This window comes from Ahaetulla prasina, chromosome 2, assembly GCF_028640845.1.
Source record: "Ahaetulla prasina isolate Xishuangbanna chromosome 2, ASM2864084v1, whole genome shotgun sequence".
NCBI lineage: Eukaryota > Metazoa > Chordata > Lepidosauria > Squamata > Colubridae > Ahaetulla > Ahaetulla prasina.
In genome coordinates this window covers 253,955,327-253,976,288 of record NC_080540.1, presented here as the reverse complement: position 1 = coordinate 253,976,288, position 20,962 = coordinate 253,955,327, and the positions used below count along the sequence as shown (strand labels likewise).

General features: G+C 33.4%; 1 protein-coding gene across 4 annotated transcripts in view; it reads right to left on the bottom strand.

Annotated features, from left to right (window-relative positions):
* FBXL17 (F-box and leucine rich repeat protein 17) overlaps positions 1 to 20,962 on the bottom strand; it is a 180,361-nt gene that overhangs the window by 10,365 nt on the left and 149,034 nt on the right. For 2 of the 4 annotated variants that reach the window (XM_058168243.1, XM_058168244.1), the window contains exons 8-9: positions 17,181 to 17,323; positions 3 to 6,452 (exon numbers count right to left, since the gene is read on the bottom strand). In XM_058168243.1, the coding sequence (XP_058024226.1) occupies positions 6,315 to 6,452; positions 17,181 to 17,323 (281 nt within the window). In that variant the 3' untranslated portion in view covers positions 3 to 6,314. Of the gene's footprint in view, positions 1 to 2; positions 6,453 to 17,180; positions 17,324 to 20,962 lie in introns of those variants that run through there. The other 2 variants (XR_009153325.1, XR_009153326.1) reach the window with 2 other exon arrangements.

Here is a 20,962-nt window from a genome sequence, read left to right as displayed (position 1 = left end):
AAAAAAAAGAGAAAGTATTGGATGAAAGTTGTTCAGGACAGTTGGATCCACTGCCCCCTTCAGAACTGGCAGAGACCAGCATCATTACATGGGCTGAGTTGCATGTTAGTTTCTGAATAGACTTCACAAATCAGGAGGAACATGAATCTAACAAACAGGTAGCTGGATTAACAGGACCAGTTTGAATGACTGCTTTATCAAGAGTTCTATAATCAAACCTCTCCCTGTATCCAAACAAGATCATGCCTTGGAAACTTGACTGGAGTAGCCTGAAGTCGTAGTTATGAATGGATGTGGTCTTATTGCAGACAGTCCTAGTGTTCAACATTAACAACACATCAATGCCTAAAAAAAAAATCTGTTTTACAGATACCTCATTAAATACATCCAGAATACTATGGATGATTTTGCAAAATCTTTCAAATTATGTTTTCTAGTTTGCTACAGTAAATATATTTCTAATACTGCAGAAACTACTTGAGATTTATCTCAACTCATCTCAAGAGACAGCAGGCAGCTGTTACTTTACTGACCAATATTTATGACATCATATAGTCAGACATTTTTCATATTTTTGAATAAATATGCTGTGGCATTTACAAATCTAATATGTTGAATATCTCATATTTTTACAGTTCCCTTCAAATTGATATTCTTTGCTTTCAGCCTACATAATTTTTAAACATAAATAAAATGTCACTGCAAGGTTGATATCAATCTTCATAAACAACTGCTGAGTCACCAAGTATTTCCCTTTGGTCTGGTCTGATCCATGACAGGAAAATCATAGAAGAAGAAAGTTTTAGTGTTTTGCTGAAGTTTTGTATATATTGACATATAAAATAACTCCTGCTTGACTTTTTCTTATTTTATTGCATCCCCTTGTTGGAATAAATAAATAATATCAGAAGGTTGCAGGGAACAATGGTCTCATTCCTTATGTTACTTTGAAATTACTTGGCAGACTTTACTATACAGTTACATGTGCTTTCCTTTGCTTTAATACCAAATCAGTCAATCAATCACTCCTGAGCTTGTTAATGCCATCTGAGGAATCTTAGACCTATAAACTCATGAATACACACAGTGCACATATATTTGGTTATCTAATTGAAATATTCACATTTTCAACATCAAATGTTATTATTAAAATGAACCAAAAAAATAGATATCAAGTTGGTTTACTTAAACATGTCAGGACCCATTGAAAGTCTCAAATAGGACATTTGATGAAAATTTGAATTCTGAAAAAAAAAATCTGATTTTTGGGGGGATTTTTTAGAACTGTGTATCTAATATAATGTACAAAATGCCTACTTTACTATTAAGAAATAGCAATGTACGCATTTAGCACATTACATTAGATAAACTGTTGCTTTGCATATTACCTCTTTATTAATTGCTTAGTGCTTGATGTCTTTGTATCATGTCTGAAACATTAATATAATGTTTGATTACTTATAAATTAATTTTGGGACTTTCAGAATGCCTAAACCAGCCTAGTAACCTGCAGTGGGAAGGTCCCAAAGCGGGCAGTGCTGCATCAGGGCTGCATTTATTTATGAGCTAAAGAGAGCATGACTATAGAATATACAAAAGAAGTTCCTTTTACTCTTTCGATTGCACTTCTCATGCAGAGTTTATAACCACCCCCATTTTCACCTGTTGGCTTCATTGAAATTTACAAGAACATAGCAAAATTTTGCTTGATTGCAATTGCTATTAGAAGCTCTTGGATTGATTGTTGTCCTGGTTAAAGGTCCATATAACTATCTAAGTAACTTTTATTTGCATTTTTATTCTATTTGCATTTATTATTTTATTCTATTTTTTTATAAAGAACTATCATAGCATTAGCATCAATTGACTTCTATAACTTGCATCTTCTTGTACACTATTTTTTGGCCTCTGAATATAAATGAATAAATCCAATGGTCATGTAAAAAGCAATACAAAAGGGATTTCTCTCTCTCAATATTGTATATATAAAACAGTGTTGAACCATATATTAAATATTAATTTCTTTGTTATTTTTTAAAATTAGCTTTTTGAATTTATGCTTGAGTACTTCATACAAAATAGTTTTGGTGTTGTTGTTGTTGTTGTTGTTGTTTTTGGCCTTTACTACACTCTTTAAAGATACTCTTTTAATACATACTGTAGATGGTTACAGAATATTTTGCACTATATTGCTCTACCAATGATTTATTTTTCCAGTTTAATTCTAAACATGACAGCAATTTTTCAGTTCAAGATTCCAGTATCAAACCACTCCAACATCATTGTCCTGATTTTTTTTAACAAAAATCGTGTCTAAGTTTATCCTATTCCACAAGAGCAGACATATGGTGTGCGAGTTTGGAGATTATAGATGTTATTTGGATTGCACTCAAATTGTTCAACATAAGTGACATTGCTGGCTATGAACATATTCAACTGAAGCTATTATTCCAAAGCATCAGTCAAAGCTGGATTAGTCATTAGATGGTATTCTGATACTGTTTTGAATGAATGGTAAGAATATGGAGGATTTATTGATCCATGTGTGCACATAAAACTCTGTTTCTTACTCAGTCTGCACCTAGTTGTTAGCCCCATGCCAATTCTCAGTGTGAAACTCTGCTATAGAGAAATGATATAGGAGTAGATGATTATTACAGTACGGAAGATTATAGGTTTAAATAAAAGCCTTAATTCTGACAGACATTTAGAGTTAAGTACATGTTCCTTTCCACTAATCATACCTACTATGTAAAATTTGCATATAAATATTTCTATTAGGGCACAATTTTTATTTCAGAATCTGTTATAAAGCTAAAGTTACACTAGCATATTTTATCATTAGTCATTGCTGGTGCAAAGCTTCTACAGTTGGTAAAAATCTCACTTTCATCATGATTCCACTTTGATAAGTGTTTGTTGAAAGCTTGTACAGGTCACTGTATAGACACATTCACAATTTATTTCAACTTCAGGGACCTCTTGTACAATTGCTACTGAAATATATAATCGTTAAACCTTTTCTACATATATTGTATTGGGTAAGATCTTATAAAATTACTTATTACTTACCATTGAGTAATTTTCAAAATGAACATTATAATACTTAAGTCACTATTTTTATCCCCTTTTAGTACTCGCTTGAAGGAAGGAAAACAGAATATTTTCCTTGAAAAAAATGTATTAGTGAGATTTATCACAATTCAGAGTCTCTAAAAAAGAAACAAGACCAGAAATATAAATGCTATTTTCTAAATTATTTTGCCTGAAGTCTTCTGGTTTAGCCAGACATTTTGAGAAAAATGACAACTTTCAGTTCAGTTTTGAATATTTGATATTATGGATTCAAATGTGCTAACCTTTAAAAAAAAATTCAGTGTTAGATCTAAAAAAATCCTTTATTAATTTGTTACATTCTAAAGGTTATGTACTATTCTGATTTTCAGTGTGTCTTTGTCAATTATCCTGAAATGTAACCTTTCATAATAGTCTAATATACATAAAAATAACCTTTCTAGGTATATAGTATAGTGATTTTCTTTCTATCTTCAGTTAATCAATTTGGTCAGAGGAATTCACATAATAATAAAAGAATACTGATACTATCGGATGCAATAAAATATGAAAAAATATCCAATTTGATTATAAATGATAGGGAAGCATTTGATTCCTTAGTAGTTACAGCAGTCGAGAATGGAAAGCCTTTGCTAAAGTTTGGGTGTGCACCCAATTAATTCCCTTTTCTGGACTGGGAAGCCCTTCAATCACTCATGCCCTGGTTATCTCCCATATGGACTGCTGCAATGCGTTCTACATGAGGCTACCCTTGAAGACTATCTGGAAGCTGCAACTGGTGCAGAATGGAGTGGTGTGAGCTCTTCTGGGCTAGTGTGGCACATGTAATATCTCTGCTATGTAAGCTGCACTGAATGCCAGTTGGCTTCTGGGTCCAATTCAAAGTATGCTTATCACCTTTAAAATCTGTCATGGCATGGGACAAGGGTATCTAAGGTACCTTCTTGTCACAATTACATCAACCTATCCTACCTGGTGAAACAGGGAGGGGATGCTGTGAATCCTGTCAGTTAAAAGAATTTTGACTGGCAAGATCTAGGAAGATGACCTTTTTTGCTGTTTCACCTGCCTCCTGGAACATTTTAGCCCAAAGGTAAGGCGAGACCTTACTGATCTGGTTTTCTTGGCTGTGCCATTTAGCATGAGGATTTAAGATAGTTATGCACCCTGGGAATGGCTGGAGGCTTGAGGGTTCGTCCTTTTAGCCTTGTGAATTTTTAAACTTTAAATTCACTTTTAACTTATACATTTTAACTTTGGCTTTAACTGTGTTTTTAACTTTGCTGTTAGTCATATTTTCTATTGTTTTATTAAGTTGTTTGTAAATCATCAAGAGTTACTTATGTGAAATGAACGGTGTAGAAATTTGATAGATAAATAAATAACTAGTATGCCTCACTAAAATGAAACTCTCATTCTGTATAAAAGTTTCTCATCAAAAAAGCTTTTACAACAGTCAGTATCAAGTATTTAATGTTACCAAAATCTTCTCTTTACCTTACTGCAGCATTTGATATTCTATGTTGAATGAAGAATAACAATGTCATTCTATACACATTTGGCCAGATTGATTCCATAAAATTTATTCCTAGGATTATATAACATGGTGGGATAATAAACTTCTTACTTAGGGATGATTTACATCAGTATGGTGCTTTATGGTGAACATGAATGCAGATACATGGTCATACAAAGATTATTTTGAGCAAGTGGTTTTATATGCTGTCGTTTTTTAAAGTTGTTAAGATTCCATCTGAGATTACATATCTCATTATAACTTATCATTATAGTTGTAAACCTGAGTGAATGACAGCATAAAGGTATTTATGAGCATGGCCTAATTTGTTTTGATAAGTAGTTAACACATGCAAACATTTTTACTCAAATCCAAGACCCATGAATAGACTTGCATACTTCCTACAAGAGTTTCCATGTATTTTGAAAAAGTTACCATATTGGCATGGAGGAGAAAAATGCATTTGAACATCAGATCTGAATCACAGAGCAGTTGGGCATCATAGAAAGAGAGCAAAACAATTCATTTCTAGTTTGAAATAAATTATGAACATTTTTTGGAGAAATACATCTCCAAACTAATTTGTTTAAATTATATATAAAGAAATAGGCCAGAAACAGATACTATAGTTTGATTCTTACTTGTTTGACTTAACCGTACTTTCAATTAACTACAAATCCTGCAGATTTAGATATAACAGGAAGTTATAAGTGGAGGCAGATGTTTCTTTCCTTCTCCCCTGAGATGCTGCAGAAGCATACAGGAAATGCAAGTCTGAGGTTTCTTTACACGCTGAGAAATCCTGAATCCTTAGATACACTACTTTTCACAGATCTAAATAATAAAAAGTGCTGAAAATTAAAATGAAGATGTACAAAACTAGAAAGTGTGAAAGATGTAGAAATGTAATCAAGGAATATCCACTTAAAATACATACATTTACAAGCAACTGAAAAATATCATTTTAGTAGAACCAATAGAGACCAGTCAGATAGTCTGCTTAAATTGCCATTATGCTTATGTCCAGCATTTATTAAAGATTCCACTCAAAATAAAATTTATCATAAAAATGTTATATTTTTGTACCTTTGTAGCTTTCATAAATGTGCATTTCAAAAATGCACAAGAGGTTAGCAATATTTTGATAATCTAAGATTATCTATTACTTCGAATTTAAGAAAAAGGAGTTGCAACTTACAATTTAAAAATAACTATGAGCTATTAATAATAAAGAAATAGCATGAAATAAAAAGACATAACAACATATTACACTGTTGAAACTAACTTTAGAACTAGAAGAAACCCATTTGAGAAGTTAAAACCTAAAGCTCTTAAACAACAGACAAAAAAATCTTATAATGCATCTCTGAAGAATTGTTTCTATCATGAACATATACCTTGAAAAAACATCCAAACAGTAGTCTAGTTTATGTAAACATTCAATTTACAAAAAAAGGGCAAGCTCTCTGCAAAATCTTATTGATTTGCAGATTTTAAATTGACAAATAAACATTTCAGAAAAATTAAATATATCTGACTATATTTTTCTTCTGATATTTCCATTAGAAGACTGAATAGACATTTGCCATACACTCATGCTCTCTCTCTTGCATATGCATACACCAAACATATATTTAATAAAAACCAAAAAATATGAATTAAAAATCCTTAACCATTTTCAATTGTTCAGTTTAAATCTCTTTTTTTAATGCCATAGCATGAGTTAAGAGGCACTGGACATACTGGGTATCCAACCCATCTGGTATGCCCGTTCCAAGGTCCGCTTGCAATCTTGTAGCACTGTACTGAAGGTGATATGTGGGTGTTGCTGTACCAGTTGCTCCACAGTAACTTCACTTACCTACAAGTAAAAGAAATAATTTTATGTATTATTTATTACAAATACTACATGTTGTCTTTTAATCTAAACAAGAACAAGAGAATGGCTATCTTCCAAATACATATTTAAAATTATCAGAAAATCTTTTGGAGCAATATCCTTCAAAGCATTAATAATTTGCTTAAAATGAAACAAAAGTAAAAAAAGTCTATCATCCCAAGCAAATAAGCTCCAAAGTATGAATAAGTATGGGCATCAATAGGTATGGTGAGAGGCTGGGAGTGGGCTGCTCAGCGAAAATGGGCCCCTTAGAAAGAACATGAGCGTAATAGGTTCACAATTATGAAGGAACACATATTGGACCACAAGAACAAGAATCTTGAATTGTGCTCCCAGCTGAAGTCAATGGATTTGGAACAAGGTTGATGTAGTATAATCGTATTAAAAGACAATTTGTCCACTACATCTTAGATGTGTTGGGGTTTCTGAACATTCTTTAACTGCATCTTCGGGTAAAACTCATTGCAATAACATTTTGATCCACTGTAATCATAACTAATGTCTCCAGAAAGGGACACAACAACATGAAAATGGGTAATATAGCAGCCACTTGGACTTCCAGCAGCAATACTGGGGGAAAAATGTCTTTAAAATCTAAATCTTATCCTTCACAGCGATTGTAATATTGTCTAGACAGGCTGTATTGTTACAACATTCAAGCAAAAGGTAATTATGAATCTGAATATATGAATCTGAATCATATATTTTTAGCTTTCAATGAAAAACCCATATCTTCATGGGAAGGGTGGGCAATTTTGCCCCTCTTCCACATTTCTCATTGCGAAAGAATTAAAGTCTTCCCTCTGTAATAACTGCAATCGTCACAATCAATAATTAAAATGTACAGCTTAGAAGGTCAGAAATATCTGTGCTAGACCTTAACCAGAGATATTACCTTTATTCCTCGATCATACAAAGCAATCAATAAGGCCTAATTAAACTTAACATCTCTACAACTGCGGTGCTGTGAAGGGATTAATTTGTCAATTATTTTTAAGCTGATTGTAGTTCATATCACACAGCCAGACAGCTTCCATCATTCTTCAGATTAAAAAAACAAGATTAACCTAAGAACATGACTTCTAGGTAACTTTCCTTAGAATTTTTTATTGAATTTTAAAATACATCAATATTTAATTTAAATACTCTTTAACAGGCTCCTCTGTTACAATTGTTCACTATGTATTGAGTGCATAGTATTCTCATTATTGAGTCCAGTGTTGAACTAAAATAAATTTACATAACTAAGGCATTTTCCATTCTTACCATAAATATATCTATTTAATTGTCTTAAAATCCTTGGGCGAGGGCATGTTAAAGAACAACAGAAGCTCTTCGAATATCTCTTTACTATTGTTATTTCCTCTCCTGTCGTCGTTCCCCACCCCCACCCCACTCCAGTCGCACTGCCCTGGGCAAACACCAAACTGAAGCAATTGTGCTAGGCAGTGCAGAGAATGAACAGTGATTGCATTTTATGACAGGGATAAATGACGGGTTTAATCTACAGTTCTTCTGCTTTGATAATAGAAACATTCAATCTTCATTGGGAGATTTGTCAACTGAAGAGCAACTTGGATAGAAAATTGGTTTAACTTCTATTTCAAGTACACAGAGACCCTGCACGCTCTAAACACTTTTGTAAACAACTACATTATAGCAACACTGAATGTGTCTAAAAAACAGGAAGCACTTTTTAATCAATCAGAATGAAATCTGTAGTGGTACAAGCTCTATGGAAGCTCAGACATATCAGTAAATCACATTTTAAAACTGACCAGAAATGTTTCTGCAATATGTGGATGATCACATAAGGCTTATATTAGCCTTTGCCAATGTTGGCATCTTCCAGATGTTGAGGCTGCAACTCCCAGACTTCTATGAAAACATGATACTTTTTTACACTGAGCAGTATTTTAACATCTACATTACCTACCTGGATATATATGCGTGCACACCCTATCATACTTAATAGTTGAAAAGGCAGAAGAGATATTAATTAGATAGACCTCCGTACTATATAATCATCCTGAGTAAGTATCACAACATTGTGTGTACAGTACCTACTGGTTGATAGGATATGTGCAATGATCTCCTGGTTTACAAAGTAGTCTCTAAATTAGAGACCTTAACTTTCATAGAATATGTGAACATATTTTAGATAAAATTGGGTTTAGATTGAGTGTGTGAAACATTGGCCAAAATGCTCCCAAACTTAAGAGATAGCAAGCATCCTGTTGTAAAAATACTAGCTGGATGCCTGTGCTTCGCTATGAAACTATGTGCTCAGGCTTGATAAATTGACACTTACAGCCTGAAACTTAATATAGAATATGTAACTCTGTAGCATCAGAGTATGTTAATATAATGCAACTGGCAGTTGGAACAGAGGGGGAGTGGGAGCAGAATGTCCCAGCCCGCAGTATCCATCGGTAATCATCTGGCTATAATCCTGTCAGTGTGTGAGGGAGTTGAGGGGTGTTTGGAAACTCAAACAGCATTTGCTGTGTGAGCAAGAAGGAGACAGGAAGGAGTCTGGGCATGGCTTAGGTCAACTGTTCTGTAGTAAAGCTGCTTGCTGCTGTGAAAGTAAAACTGAGAGTGAAACTCCTCTCCTCTGCTTGTGTTTTGCATTTGGAACAGATTTGTTTTGAGGTGGGGAGGGAGAATATAATTCCTTAGCATCAGAGTGTGGAACAGATTTCTTTTGAGGTGGGGAGGGGGAGTAGAACTCCTTAGCATTAGAGGGCTGTTTGGGAAGTGAAACAGTATTTGCTGTGTGAGCAAGAAGGAGACAAGAAGGAGCCTGGGCGTGGCTTAACTCAACTGTTCTGTATTAAAGCTGCTTCCTGCTGTGAAAGTAAAACTGAGAGTGAAACTCCTCTGCTTGTGTTTTGCATTTGGAACAGATTTCTTTTCAGGTGGAGAGGGGGAATAGAACTCCTTGGCATCAGAGCGTGTTAATAATAATATAGGAAATACTAATGCTCTGATAGTCATTTCAAAAAAATATTTTTTTAGTGAGTACCTAGAAGCCAAGAGGAACGTATGTGGCAAATTTCAAGTTTGTAAGCTTTATGGTTCTGGAGCTTTCGTGATTAATGTGTGAGTGGTTTTCGCTTTTATGTATAGAGATGGATGAGAATAAAAAAAAAGATAGCTGCAAATAAGGATTTTCAAAATGTTATAGACATGAACTATTATATACATTGAACAATCTATTTTGCATGAACCCAGACACTTATTTTGGATGTTTTATTCTTTATACAAGATGAAATTAAAGTTCTGAGCTAAAGAGAGTTTTGGGAGTGGGGTGTAGCTGAGGCAAAAATCCAAATATACCAATAGCTGAAGAGAGGGACGGCATGCACTAGTAATTGGATAGCCCAGTGGGATGTGCTATGTTGGACTGACATATTGTTGATATTTTAGTAGGGAAGAGGACATGGACTAGCACATCAATCATTTGAATTGGTGAGGGCAAGGGAGAAAAGGAAGGCCCTAAGTGGCCAGAAGAGTAAGCTGGTGATGGCATATGCCATGCTGGGAATTGTTGAAGGGATTAGAAAGGTGATACATATCAACCTTGCCCTACTTGATGAATAAAATTATCCAGGATCCCTTACAATTTTATTGCAGGCTTTCTTTTCACATAAGAGTTCAGCAGAACTGGAATGTGATCATTTGTTCTCAGTTCTAAAGAAAAAATGTCCCCTCAAGTTGAGAACATGGTCAGAACAACAAAGAATGTTAAATTAAAAGAGGCAGAAAGAATGAAGAGTGCTTGTGATGAAAATAAAAATGTTGGCAGAATGGTAATTGGTCTATTGCAAGGAATGTTTCTCAAAAGAAGCAAAAATAGGTATATACAAGCACATTGTTCTGTGTACTTTGTATGTCAGGAGATAAATAAAAGTTGAATGCAGTGGGAATAGTCTACTTAGAAAGTGTGTGTCTAATAAAGCAGAAATAAATATGAATAGGTATTGAATAAATGTCGATTGAATGCAAAAGTGAATGACAAGTACAAAAGTAGTACATTAAGGTGATTTGGTAATATAGGATGAGTAAATGACAAAATAAGGAAAAATATATTAAGGAAGAGGGCAAAGGTAAGACTGAAAAAAAATCATAGTTAAATGGTGAAAACTTCAAAAATCAACGAAATTTGTAAACAATAAAAGACAATATATCTTTTATATATGAAGTGATGCTTCATCTATGTGGCTATAAGGACAGAAGTGATGGAATCAAGGATAGTTTTTAAGGATAGAAAGATATAAGTATAGTGAATACTTTCGGTGAACTAGATTTAATTGCATTTCCTTTTTTAAACTCATTTTTTTAACATTTTCTGTGCTTTACATAAAACGGATTGCCCCACTCCTTCTTAGAATAATGTAATGCATATGTATTTCCATCCCCAGCTCCCACCGCCAATATGAAGCAATTATAGTAGTTAGCGCAGAGGATGAATGAATGTTGTCTTCCTTGGATGTTCTTTCATAGCAAAAGACCAAACCAAATACTAGTTGCAACAACTAGTTGTAACACACTAAATAAAACTTTATTGGGAGAATTTAATGTTGGAAATTCTGGTTATCGTATTTGTCTAGAATCTCCTACGAAAGACCAAACCAAATACTAGTTGCAACAAGAAGCAGTAACACACTAAATAAAACTTTATTGGGAGAATTTAATGTTGGAAATTTTGGATATCAAATTTGTCTAGACTGTATATCCAGTATCAAAGAGCAAATGTATCAATTAGCATGTCATGTGTATGGTTCATAACTGCGAGCTTTAAGATTTGGCTCTATCCCATCCTCCAACCTGATGGATAATAATGAATATCTTATTTTCTTGGAACTAATACAGAAACTTGAATTTATGGGACTTGCGGCAACAGACAGCAATGGATAACATAAAGACCAAAATAAACTATTTTATGAACTTGGCCCAAAATTGGCCATGTATATCAGATAAAAGCACTGGTGGTAATTATTCACAGGTAATTATTCACAATTCACAGACAAAGCAAAACCATATTCTTATTCCAGAACCTGATTGTAATATCTAATATTACAATATATCAATTTTGTTTTATGATTTTATAAGGCGTTACATTGTTTTTGCTACTTTTATTTTTTGGATTGGCTTCTCCCGGAGTCTGGTATGGAGATGGTCAGCTATACAAGTTTGACAAACAAGCAAATAATCATGGTGAACTATTTATACGCTTAAAATATCAAATTCACTATATCCACTATTCAGATTTCCACTGTTTAGAAACATTTCTTACGTTCATCTCCTTTCTTTTCCATGGTTTTAACAAGTTTATGTGTACTATATTCTGAGTATTATTTTCTCAATTATTTTTAAGTATATTTTTTAACTTAATAGTTGAATGAATAACATTCTCAGGTGGCCTAATTATAATTCCTGCCTGTAGCTACAACATAATAAAAGGTTTGTGAAATCATTCTGTGTGAAGTGCTAGGCACTTGATCTATTCAGCTGAGATGTTCCACAGAGTTTCAGTGATTACCTCAGTGCTGAGGGCTTAGGGATAGTTGAATAATACAGTCAGAGAAAAACATCGGCATCCTGGATTTTCTAAGTGTTAAAGCAGACAATGTGCTTCAGTCTGAATTATGGATTAAAAACAACAAAAGTGGACTAAATGACGGCACCTTGCAAGTCTAGCAACTACCTGAATACTGATGCATTACTTTTGTCAAAGTGAATTGACTCAGACCCATTTCTTATATATTATTCTTGTGAAGTAGATCATAATTTCCATGTTCTGCGATAAACACCACTGAAGTCTGTATGCAAAATAATAAACGAAGGGGTTGTTTCTCTCATAGCTTAACTCGTTCCCAAGTGGCTAGCTCAATCACCTGATCCATATGGCACCCTGTTGTTTGAAAAGAGTATCTAGTATAGCTCCCATATTACAAAATTGAGTAAGGGTGAAATGTTAAACTAGAAATACTATAGTGGTATTAATCTAATAAATTGGAAAAAGTTACTAATAGAACATTACTAATACAACCTGCACATGTAACTAACTGCCCCAGTAGAGTAAAATTATATAGATAGATAGATAGATAGATAGATAGATAGATAGATAGATAGATAGATAGATAGATATAGATATAGATATATATGTGTGTGTGTGTGTCTTTGGTTATTCGGGTTTTCTCCCGCGTAAAATTTACCCGAATAACCAAAGACCTACATACAAACATTATTTGGACTCCTACATCAGACTTTATAAACCACTTGTACAAAACTTTTAATGCTGCATTAAACTCAGTTAAATATGTACTAAAAAGTTCTTACTCTTTATGATTTTTATTAATAATATGGGGATTAATTAGTTAATTTAATTTAGTTAACTGTCTACCTTTAGAGAGTTTCACATTTATCTTAAAAATCTTTTATTGTATTTTTTAAAAAGCTAATGTTGCAGATCTAAATTTAAAATAAAGCAGCATGATGGAGAAGATTAAAGTGGATGAAAGCATTGATATAAATTGCCTTCTAATAGTTTTGAGTTTTGAGTATCAGATAGCCAATTACATATAAAATTTCAAAAATCCAGGGAATCAATTATGAAGTTTTTTTTTTTTTTTTGGTTTACATTTATACCCCACCCTTCTCCGAAGACTCAGGGCGGCTTACAATGTATAGGGCAATAGTCTCATTCTATTTGTATATATTTACAAAGTCAACTTATTGCCCCCCCAACAATCTGGGTCCTCATTTTACCTACCTTATAAAGGATGGAAGGCTGAGTCAACCTTGGGCCGGGCTCGAACCTGCAGTAATTGCAGGCTTTGTGTTCTTAATAACAGGCCTTACCAGGCAGAGCTAAACCGGCCCTTAGTTATTTAATTTCTGCAAATTATAGCTATTCATATGAATGTGCGTGTGGGAATAAATTCTACATACCTAAGAAAACATATTTTCTTAAAAACCAAAAGTTATCATTTCAATTTTTAAGCCAAAAATATTGGGAAAACCATTTTTATTTGACATAATAGGAAGAAACATTTTACGTTACCTACACTACAATTCTTAATTACTTCACAATAATTATTTAATATTTACTGTTTCATAATAATTCTTTACGCCTTTTAGTAATATTACAGAATATGTCAGAGTATCATAAACATGTTCAGACAAATGGGATGTCCCTCAGGTTCATTTTACAGAAAAATTTAAGCCTTCTCCATGTGCAGACTGTATGTATATTTTAATGCAGCTGGGAAAAATAAAACAGGGGTATCAAACTTGCATCATCACAGCATCATCGTGTGATGTATCACAACTTTCTCCCCTTCACTAACCTGGGTTTGGGCGGGGCCAGTGCATGACATATCCTGCCCATAGGCCACAAGTTTGACATCCCTGATCTAAACCAAGCCTAATTAGATTACATTGGGACATTGGGACAAATGTAAACATTATTCAATTAATATTTTCTATAAAAGTATTTGGGCTCATAGAAGCTATATTTGGGCTCATAGAAGCTACTAGAATTATTTATTTAAGGAAGCTGCAAGCTGGTGCTTTGTTTGGGACAATTCCACTTTTCTATTTTTAAGGTTTAAAATAACTATATATTTAACATAGCTGTGTTAGGCAGTGAATGTGTGTCCACTAATGGAAAACAATAAATTTAACAATATTTGTGTCATGTTCTTGTGAAAATTCTGAACTGTTTCCTATTTTGAAATGAAGATATAAGTATGATTCATATATAAGTATGGTTCATTATATGTTTGGTTATATTGCCATTTACAACTTGCTACTCACAATTTTGTACTCTCTTTTGAACGTTTTAAATAATTAAAAATCTATAAATGTTTTACTTTTGAATAAACACATGTAATTACATTCATTTTGATTAAATGATAAATACAGACTTCATGGTAATCCCGCATTTTTAGGATAAGATCAGTGAAATCTTAGAAAATTTGACATCTAGCAAGATTGAAGACATTACAAGTAGTGGGAGCCTAGCCCAGCATTCAACAATCTCCAAATCCCATATTCAAATGGAATTTTTCAGAAACAAAATGTTATTTTCTTCTCTTTCTCCACATACTCTCAAAAGCTGTCCCAAAATGGATACTTTGAGGGTACATGGAAAGTTCCACTTATTCCATTAACAGAACCAGCCTTTTGTTCTTCTTTTAAAAAAAAAACATTTCTATTTAATGATTTTCTTCTAGAAGAGTACTACTCTCAACTAGGCTGGAGTCATACAATATTTTCATCCTAAAAACCTTACTCATTGAGACAGTAGATCCACCTTTCTTGATTAACATTTCTATTCTCCTTTAGTGGAAGGACAATAAAACAATATTTTACTTAATATTATTATCAAACCATTTTGTTCCTTAAAGTTGTTGCTTCAACTCTATGAAAATCAAAAGAACTACACTAATAGAACTTGATGAAAAAGCAATTAATCTGATTATTTTCATACAGTGGATCAATAGCAATAGCCACTAGTGGAATCTGTGGCCTAGAACCAGTTATATAATCAATGGAATTAAGCAGAGGCTGGTTTAAATAGCCAGCTCTGCAGAGTCTCTGGACTAGTTAGGATTTAGTAATTCTAAATTTATATGAAGTACACATGAAAGAGACTTCAAGGAGATTATGTCATAAAATAATGTTTTGGGGAGAATATTGGAATCTTTTGCTACATATTGCTTATAGTCATTGTGTTGATGAGTTTTTCTTCCACACCTATTAGCAGCACATAAAGGGAAGTGTCTATCAGGTATAGCAACATTATTCAATATTTTGGAAAAGGTTAAGAGGTGAAAAATTGAACCCAAGTGCATCCAAGTGCATGGTTGAACATCTTTTTGTCACAATGGCATTTAATAACCTTTCCTACTTGCCAAATATTACTGTAATGATGTTCTAAAAGCTTTAGCTGGAAAAATAAATGAATTCTGCATGAAATATGAAAAGTTAAGGATGAAAAGTTCTCTATTTTCTGACCATGAAAGAGGAATGAAGCTCTTAAGCTGCCAACATTGCATCTAAAACATTTTAAATTCAGGATGCAGCTTCTGAATTTTGTTCTTTTTATGGCTATTATTCAGCTTTCTCTTGCACACAGAGGTTTAACAAGCAAGTTAAATGACCCCCAATGGTGTCTCTTATGCCACACTTTACAGCATTCTCATCAAGATAGCCAATATATATTTCCCCATTAATCAAGAACAGTTTTCCCTACTTGCTCTGTAGCACTCTCACAGATTCTTATTGTTAGCTAAGTTGTCTCCCTTCACAGCATGCAGTTCTTCTTGTAGCAAGTCGGGAAAACATAAGCAAGCAATTAAAAGAATACAGACAATACTGTATATAGATTATACATGGTTTAAGTGATAGCATACTAAAATCTGTTTAGAACACCAAGGCCACTGAAATTTTAGTACTTCAAGGGAAGATATAGACTATTTTTAAAGCTTCTTTTATTGTACAATCAAGTTTAATTATACCCACAAAAAATATGTAAAATTGATCAGATAATTGAAGACCTAACTTAAAGCCAAGGAATTAAGCAGATATTTTTAGCACTATTCCTCAAATAAGACTCAGATAATGGCAGTCTTTATTTAACAACTGACTCGTATAGTGACCACTTGCAATACAGTGATAAAAAATAATAATTTTGCAACCAATCTTTGCATTTATGATCTTTGCAGGTCCATGAAGCAAAGGAACACAGATGTAAGAGCCTAAGCACAGTCACATTTTCACTTAATGACAGCTTTCCTTAATAACCAAGTTGCTGGTTTTAATTGTGGCTGCTGAATCAAGGACTACCTGTACTTTGCTTGTCTTGCCCCTCACAAAATATTCAGGTACAAAGTAGTAGGCTCTGTATACAAATCATAGTAACAAAATAGTTGTTTATTTAGCTTAGAGATTTTTTAAAAGTTTTATCCCTACAATTTGTTTTTAAGAGTAAAAAAATATATAAAACTGAGAATTATTTTAATATGTTTTTGAATAAGCAAGAACCAGTCATAATGTATGGAAAATTTAATAATATATAATGGTTAAATTGTAATTAAGTAAATATATTATGCTTGTTTTTAAAATGATGAGTTATGAATAAGAAATGTAAGGCAAAATTATGACTTTTACAAAGTCATATGTTTTAGTCTTTTTGGGGGACAGGATATTTTAAGATTTTTATTTTAAAGCGAGACAGATTATTATGCTAATGAATTATATCAGTGGTGGGTTTCTACTGGTTCGCCCCAGTTCAGGTGAACTGGTAGCGGCGGCGTGAGGCTCCGCCCACCCACCCGGACGTCATCACAGACACTCTGCGTATGCACAGAAAGTTCTGTGCATGCGCAGAAGCACCATGCGCGAGCGAAACAAGCATGCATGCACGCTCACAGTTCCAAACCAGTAGCAAAGGTAAGTGAAAACTAGTACTGAATTATATATAATAATCAGTCAAAAATTAGGAAATTCAGAAAATGAAACTATATAAAATTATGTTAGCATCATAACATCAATATTAAAAAACCAGATAGGACCAAAAGATCACATACAGAACTTGCATTTACTGCCTTGCTTGAATAGATTTAAGAATGTGGCTTGTAAAACACATGGGATATTGGTTTCAATGTTTCTTACCTTATCACATCTCATCAGTCCCAAGTATCGGAGTGATTTACTAGTCTGAGCAATCTGGGTGGCTCCCTGATCTGTGATTTCTTTGCACCATCCCACATCAACTGTCTCTATTGTCATACTGTATCTTCCAATGGCTATCAGGGCTGTAAAACATAAGATTAGCCAGAACCAGAAATGAAACATAAATCAGACAAGCATTTATTTTATAAATACATACAGAAATATTATTATATCAAACGTTATAAGTATCTGTTTCTGAACTTCCTGTTTTTTGTACTTTGATTGATCTATAATATTTATAAGTTTATTTATAAACAAAGAACTTTACACAATTCCTTTTCTCCTTAAAAACCATACTGTAAAATACTTATATTTGCCTTGCTGCATAATGTGTAGTGGTTACATTTGGTTAAACTTCTGTTATAAATATATGCTCTTAATTTTGCCATTATTCTAGTTTTAGTTTCCAGTCTGCTATCTTTGGAAAGTTCCTCGTTTCCAATGTTATGCTAAGTTCATCCTCGCAGCCGTGAACATATGTTTCTGTAAATAATTGTGATTTTTTTTTGTTAAAATGCTTTAGAGTTATCCCTAGAAAGAAGAATTGTGGCTTCATTTCTAATACGATTTCTAATGTTTTCTTAATAGGACTATCTATGTATTTCTGGTATTTTTGAGTTATTTTTCATGTCGACCACCATGTTCTTTCTATCTCACGGCATTTCCACCACTTATTTTATGATTTCACTGTCTTGGCAATTATTGACATAGTTATAACTTAGAATAAAGGTGGAGGGTTGAATCCATAAAAGTGTTTTGCAACAAAAATTGTGCCCTTTCCCAACATGCATTGGAATGTTGCACACAAGTATACAAGAAGTGGAACTTGCCTCCTCATATGATATCTGTATCTTTTCTATGAAATCCTGACTTGTCATTGACAACCTTGGTTAATGGACTGGATTAGAACAGGGAAGATCCACACTCAGACACAGAAGTTATAGCCATTATCTCTCAGACCAACTAATTTCACAGGATTTAAGGAGAAATTACTATATAAACAGCCTTAAGCTAGAGGAGCAAAGTTTCTCAACCTTTTTAGCTTTGATGAACTCTTGAAATAATTTATCAAGTTTCAGAGGTTTCTGAAATAGAGAAAGGAGATTCCATAAATTGTATAGCCTCTGAAGCTAAATCTGGGAATATTAATCTATTTAAACACTGATTGTTATTAGTGATGGATTACTTGGGAAATATAATTATTGAAAAAAATTGAATGCTTTACTTATATTTTTAGTCACTATTTGGACACTGTTTTTAATTGCATTAATACCTTTTTATTTAGATTTTTTTATTTGCTAGTACTCTAGATACTTTTTATCATGTCTGTAATATCTTTGATTGGCAAAAATGATTTGAGAGAAGATTTTATCTTCCACCAAAACATCTATCTCCTTTTGTTTACTGTTTGTTTATACATGCTATCTAGTCCAGGTTCTTGTATATTTTGCTAGTATATTAATTTATTTTTTTTACTAATAACTTTATTGGAAATTACAAAATGCAAATAAAACTAATGTAAGCTATAACAAATAAAGAACAAGAAAAAAGAGAAGAAAAGGAAACTTTCCTGTCCAGCAAACATAAACTTATCACCACCTCTTAAAATATAACAAATCATTCTTGATCCCTAATAACAAACGAATCTTTAAAACATCCTCCATTCTAACTAGCAAAAATTCATTACGGTTTACCAGACATAACAATATAGCTTTTATAAATTTATACCGCTTAAAATACTTTCAATTTTTTTTTCAAATACAATCAGTAAAAATCCAGTATAACTTACAAAGGGAGAAATATAGAATAGAATAGATTTTTTTTATTGGCCAAGTGTGATGGGACACACATGGAATTTGTCTTGATGCATATGCTCTCAGTGTACATACAAGAAAAGATAACTTCATCCAGAATTCTAAGTTACAACACTTAATGATAATCATAGGGTACAAATAAGCAATCAGGAAACAATATCAATATAAATCATAAGGATACAAGCAACAAAGTTACAGTCATAAGTGGAAGGAGATGGGTGATGAGAGCGATGAGAAGATTAATAGTAGTAAAGATTTAGCAAATAGTTTGACAGTATTGAGGGAATTATTTGTTTAACAGAGTGATGGCGTTCGGGAAGAAACTGTTCTTGTGTCTAGTTGCTCTGATGTGCAGTGCTCTATAGTGTCGTTTTGAGGGTAGGAGTTGAAACAATTTATGTCCAGGATGTGAGGGGTCTGTAAATATTTTCACAGCCCTCTTTTTGACTCGTGCAGGATACAGGTCCTCAATGGAAGGCAGGTTGGTAGCAATTGTTTTTTCTGCAATTCTAATTATATTAGTCTTAATCAGATCTCTTCAGAAAATTCCTCAAATCTCATCATTCAAATACAATCTATAAAAATCCAATAACAAGGTAAAGGTAAAGATTCCCCTCGCACATACGTGCTATCATTGCCGACTCTAGGGAGCGGTGCTCATCTCCGTTTCAAAGCCAAAGAGCCAGTGCTGTCCGAAGACATCTCCGTGGTCATGTGGCCGGCATGACTCAACGCCAAAGGCGCACGGAACCTTCCCACCAAAGGTGGTCCCTATTTTTTCTACTTGCATTTTTACCTGCTTTCAAAACTGCTAGGTTGGCAGAAGCTGGGACAAATAACAGGAGCTCACCCCGTTACACAGCAGCACTAGGGATTCGAACCGCTGAGCTGCTGACCTTTCGATCAACAAGCTCAACATCCTAGCCCCTGAGCCACCGTGTCCCTCTAAAAATCTAAATCTAAAAATCCAATAGACCTTATTAAAAATATCAGGATTAATTTTAGGCAAATAAATTTAAGATGTAACAAATAACTTATTTTCTACATAACTTATTTCTGGAATTCCTTAAAATATATTCTTCCAGAGCTAGCAAAAAACCAAAAACCACTACAAATTACCAAAAATGACTGACTGACTGACTGACTGACTGTCTATTCTTTGAAAAAGATGAAAAAACCAACCATTTAAAAAAAAATCTATATATCGTATGTGTAGTTAGTATTTTTAAGTCAATAACATGCAGAAAATCTCAAGGAAAGGCTAGAAATCGGTTTAATATTATAACCTGAAGTAGCTGAAAAAAATGGACTGAGTTGCAGCATGAACAGCAAGTTTGCTTTTTTTGAGGGCTTCAGCAAGTGTCTTCTATGTTAATAGATATTTTGATTTCACCAGCATGCTAGATAGCAAATTTCTCAACCAGTAAGGCAAGTAGTTAATTTCCATAAATAAGTTAGCATGGAAATATTAAAAATATAAATAATTTATATAAATACACATGGTCATAAAGGCGAAGTATATTGATAACAGCATAATCATGTGCATTCCTACATTATATTGCACTTCTCTTTTACCCACTTTACAAGCCAAAATTGAAATGGCATAATTTGGGAGATAATCTACTGGTTCCAGAATCCCTTACAGAGGTTCTTATTTGTTAGAACTTTTAGGGTTTTCCACCCCTAGTTAACTCAGAAGTTAACCGAGTCCATGATATCTGAAACAGACAAATAAACATTTACACCATAATTTCTTCTGTCGACTCATCAAAATGCTTTCAGATAATGACAGCTGCAACTCATATCCCAAGATAAGATGTCGCTGGCCAGCTGCACCTTAATTGCAACTACTGCAGAATAATAAAGCTCCTAACATTAATTAGCACTCCTCTATATAAAGAATGGGAT